This window comes from Humulus lupulus, chromosome X (assembly GCF_963169125.1).
Source record: "Humulus lupulus chromosome X, drHumLupu1.1, whole genome shotgun sequence".
Taxonomy (NCBI): Eukaryota; Viridiplantae; Streptophyta; class Magnoliopsida; order Rosales; family Cannabaceae; genus Humulus; species Humulus lupulus.
In genome coordinates this window covers 171,325,404-171,330,570 of record NC_084802.1, presented here as the reverse complement: position 1 = coordinate 171,330,570, position 5,167 = coordinate 171,325,404, and the positions used below count along the sequence as shown (strand labels likewise).

Here is a 5,167-nt window from a genome sequence, read left to right as displayed (position 1 = left end):
CTACTGACCAGTTGTATGGCGTTGGTCTTTCCCTCATCACACATGAAGGGAAATGCATCCATTGTGCACTCCATTTTGGGTTTAAAGCATCTAATAACGAAGCAGAGTACGAAGCATTAATCGCAGGGCTAAGGTTAATAAAAGAAATGAAGGTTGAAGTCTTTGACATATACAGCGATTCGTAACTTGTTGTCAATCAGGTCCTCGGTGAGTACACTGCTCGGGGAGAAAAAAATAATGGCCTATCTTGATAAAATCAAAGACCTACTTGCTCAGCTCAAGAAGTACAACATCCAACAGATACCAAGAGAACAAAATGCCACAGCAGATGCGCTGGCCAGACTGGCCAGCAGTGCTATGGTGGACAAAGCCAGCTTGGTTCCTATTGAATACCTGGTCGAACCTAGAGTCAACCTGCTAGAACCAGTCTTTATGATAGAAAACACTCATTCTTGGATGACTCCGATTGCAGCTTATCTAGAACACGGAATCCTACTCAACAGTCGCAATGATTCCAGGAAACTGATGAGGAAATCAGCTCGGTACGTAATCCTGGATGGGGTAATGTAAAGAAGGGGGTTTTCCATGCCATTGCTCAGGTGCGTCAACCAAAAAAAATTAGGACGGCTGCTGGAAGAGGTACATGAAGGTTTCTGTGGAAACCATGCAAGGGGGAAAAGTCTGTCTAAGAAGATTTTAAGGCAAGGCTACTTCTGGCCAACTATGAACAAAGATGCCTTTGTATATGTTTGAAGGTGTGACAAGTACCAGAGATTGGCAAAGATACCCTGGGTAGCCCCAAATGAGCTTACTCAAATGCAAAGCCCATGGCCCTTCGCTATTTGGGGAATTGACCTTATTGGTTGGTTACCAAAGGGAAAGGGGGGAGTACAATATGCAATCGTGGCAGTTGATTACTTCACTAAGTGGATGAAAGACGAGCCACTGGCAACCATCACTCCCAAAAAAGTACTAGACTTTGTGGTGAAAAATATAGTCTACAGATTTTGTCTACCCCAGAAGATAGTGTGCAACAATGACACCCAGTTTTACAGCTAATTGTTTACTGATTTTTGTGCCAAGCATGGCATCCCAAAAAGTTTCTCAGCAATCTTGTACCCTCAAGCAAATGGGCAGATAGAGGCAGTTAATAAAACTGTCAAAGACACTCTGAAGAAGCATCTAGAAGAGGCTAAGAGAAACTGGCCGCGGAAACTGCCTGAAGTACTTTGGTCATACAAGACTACCGAACGAACAACTACTGGTGATACCCCATTTGCACTTGCATATGGATATGAAGCAATACTGCCAGTAGAAGTAACTCCACCATCTCACCGACATACAACATATGACTCAGATTGTAACCACCAACTGTTGGTCGAGTCCTTAGACTATATTGAAGAGAGACACAAAAAGTCCAACATAACCCAACAAAAAAGGCTGCAAAGTACTTCATTACCAGAGTTAAGGAACAAAATTTTGATGTGGGTGATTTAATCCTGTGAAGAGTATTCCTAGAAACTTGAGATGCTTCGTCTGGAGTGCTAGGTCCAAGCTGGGAAGGTTCTTACCAGGTTACGGAGATAGTACCACCTAGCACGTACAAGCTAGCATGGTATGACCAGGATCTCCAGTTAGTGCCTGTTCCCCGTTACTGGAATGAGGAACAACTAAGGAAATACTACCAATAAAGAGACTAGTCAGTACAAGCACAGATTGCCCCTACCACCGACCAGCTGAAGTTAGCTGTATTAATTATGCATAGGCATGATTTTCCCATTTATTATAATTATTAATATTTATGAATGTAAGCTACAGTGTAGCGACGCAACTTGTATGGTTAATTTTTAAACAATAAGACACGATTTTTGTCATTTTTTATAAGCACTACTTTACTATGATTACCTTGCTAAATAGTGATTTATGTCACAAATTGTCGACAGTGTATGAGACTTTTTTAGGTTTTGGGAAACCCAAGTAGTCCCGGGCAGGTTATTGAACAACTCTTGCCAATTAGCTAGTGACCAAGAGGATAATCCACGTGTTATGAATCCTGCTCGGTCACTTGGGGGCACCATAGTCATACATGGACAAACATAAGAAAAAGCATGTGATTAAAAGGACTTAAAAATGTTAATCTTTATTAATGTTAAAGTGCTTGAGCATTTCTCGGTATATACCAGGCAACAAAAAAACCCATAAAACAATTGTAGTAGATAGGGTTGAATAGTTTTGTTTACAACCCATTCGAAAAAATTGAATAGCTCTAATTTACAGAGCTGCACAGCTCCAAAGGCAATATATGTCAAGTAGTGAGAAGAAATAAGGCACGAGCAAATGCACGATTAAAAGGAGCAGCATTTTATAGAAAAGTAAAATATTGCTCGAGATTAAAGGTTGCTCAGCTCAACCATGTTGTTTTGAATAAAGTAAAAGATTGCTCGAGATTAAAGGTGGTTTGGCTCAGCCATTTTTTGTCTTTGCAAAAATAAAAGAAAGATTAAGGGTTTCAAGGGTCTTGAGGCCGGCGAGTTAGTTGGTCTTGAGGTTGGGTGGCAAGCAAGTCTTGAGGCTGGTCGGGAAGAACAGAAGAGTGAGCTGAAGCATTCAGACCGGAGGGCAAAGAATAATCCTTGGGGGTAGGAAGATTGTCTTATTCAACAATAGAGAAAGCAAGATTCTGGACAACTTGAATCTATTCGGTGGACACAGTCTGGGCCTCGGCTAGTTCTCGCTTAGTTCAGTATTGCATAAGCTCATCGAATGCTTCCCCCATATAGTTGTAATCCACCCCCTTATTGCGCACCCAGAAGTCATAGAAACTGCTCATGCCAAAAGGCTCGTAGGTCGTGACATCAGCAACCCTGCCAGCTTTCTCTTCATTAAGGGCCTTTGCTAGTTCAACTTTCTCTTCCTCGACGACTCTCCCCTCAGCAACATTCCTCATGGTAATGTCCTTTGGCTCCTCCACCCTCCCCTCCAGTCGATTGACGTCAAGATTCCTCTGCTCGACAGCGCTCTTAAGCCCCTTGTTTTCTTTAGAAATTTTCTTGGAGGTCTGCTGAAGATTTCAGACTTGCTCGGTCAGCTGGACAATTTGAGAAGCTTTGTCCATGGACTCTTTCACCAAGCCAACCACATGTTTTCTCACCCCCTTGGCTCGGTGATGAGCGTAGCTGAGAGCCAGCATACCCTGTAGTACGAAATGAAGGAATTTTGAACAAGTAACAAAGAAAAAAATAAGATTAGTTAAACACCGAGCAGATCAATTATTTACCCTAGCAACATCCTGAAGACCAGTACTTGTGATGTACTCCAGGGATTTTGGTACCAAGGGTATCCATGAATTCATCTTGGGAGGAGGACACCCTTTTTATATGTCCTTGCTGGATGGCCATGGCTCTCTTCAAAAGCCCGTGAACCTCCTCAGTATGGACCTTAACAGCGCCTTCTGGGGCTCTGCTCGAGGTGGCTAGCTCTTGTGCACTGGTTGGACATATAACCTCCTCGGGAGAGAGTCCTTTGCTCTTGCCAGATTTGCACGATGGTGTATGCACCTTTTTCTGAGAGGGAGCCTTATCAGGTGTCTTCTCGATCTGCTCAGTAGCTTCAGCAAGTGAGTCAACTTTCTGACACTTGGCTAAGGGAGCCTCACTGTTGGAACCGCTTGTATGCTTTTAGGAAAACTTCTTGAAAAAGATGGATGACATATCTACAAAATAAAATAAAAATATTAGTAAAGGTATCAAGTAGGGTCAGAGCAAGCAAAATATCATAACTAAGCAAAAGTAAAAGCAAGTTGTAAAAACAAAGTCGAATCACCCTCTTCGGCTCCCCTCGAGCAGTCGACTGCCCCGAGCGGTAGATCCCCATCACTGCCTAATGAGTCTGAATCTATATGCTCTACTGCAGCCTGCTTGCCCTTTCCAGGCTGGGGGCAGTGGTAGTTTTGGGAACACCTTGCACAACAGGCTCCTTGATAACAACTCTGGTCGAGCTTCTTGTTCGATGGGCTATGTAGGGCCTGGATGGAGGAATTGATGATGTGGTTTGCTTCTTGCTAGGTGGTGGGCTGGATGACCTATTGCTTGACGAGGGTTTCCTCGATGATTGCTTGGTAGGGGTGACACCCTTGGCTCTACTCTTGGGATCAGGGTAGAGCCCAGCAAATGCAAGTCTTTTTGTAGTGGTCAAGGCCGCCAAACCTTTGCGGAAAGGGTCCATGGCAGCTAGTTCTCTGGCCCTTCTCTCCATCTCTCTGCTGGGGGCCGGCCAGCTGAAGGGGTCGTTGCGATGGAAGGACAGGTGATTAGCAGCAATGTCTGCTGTGACGAAGTATTGGCTGGCATACTCCAACCTTGGAGTCTCGGTGGCTAAAGTAAAAATACCATGACCTGCCTTGTCGAGGGCTAGACTTAAGGTCAAAAAGATAATTTATTTCGTGTGCAGTCGGCACTAGCCAGTTTAAGGATTTGTACAAAACATAGAGGGTCGAGAGGAACCAGATGCCCTTAGGACTAATTTGGGTGGGGCAAATCCCAAAATAATCTACCACACTGCAGAAGAATGGCAGAAGTGGAAGGGTGGCGCGAGCGTTAATATGAAATCTGCTCCAGGCACAGAATTGAGCTCTGGGGTGCTCGACAATCTATGAAGCAGTAGGTTTGAAAATTGAAACATCTTTGAGCTTGAAATACTCTTTGATGTTCTGCAACTATTTGTCAGAAATAGTGTTAGTAGGAGCTACGTACAGATGGGCCTCCTCTGTCTCTGATGCAAGGTTGAGAATGGCCTCAGTATAGATCTCCGTGGCGTAGTCCGTTTTGGTTTCCCCTTTCTGCCCTGAGGTGTTTGGCTCTTCCTCAGGGGGTGGGACCTCCTGCGCATCCCTAGTGATGGCACGACATGCCACATGGGGATTTTCCTTCTCCGTACCACAGTTAGTTTGTTTGTTGTGGGCCATTGATTGTTCCAAGTGGTGAGTTACACACCGATTCGGTGGTCACCTTCCCTCTGCGCACACAAGAAAAAGGGAAAGGTGAGGCGAGAGCACTGAACAGTATTGGTCTGTAGGATGTCATAGGTTATACCAACCAGCCCAGAACAAACACGGTACGACATACCGAATAGCAGGTAGATCATATCAAAAGAAAGAAAACCTAAGAAA

General features: G+C 44.3%; 1 protein-coding gene across 1 annotated transcript; it reads left to right on the top strand.

Moving 5' to 3' along the window:
* The first annotated feature begins 237 nt into the window (after positions 1–237).
* LOC133806452 (uncharacterized) lies at positions 238–1,497 on the top strand. The gene is made up of 2 exons (XM_062244551.1): positions 238–561; positions 1,084–1,497. The coding sequence occupies exons 1-2, from the start codon at positions 238–240 to the stop codon at positions 1,495–1,497; spliced, it is 738 nt and encodes a 245-aa protein (XP_062100535.1).
* Positions 1,498–5,167: the final 3,670 nt, after the last annotated feature.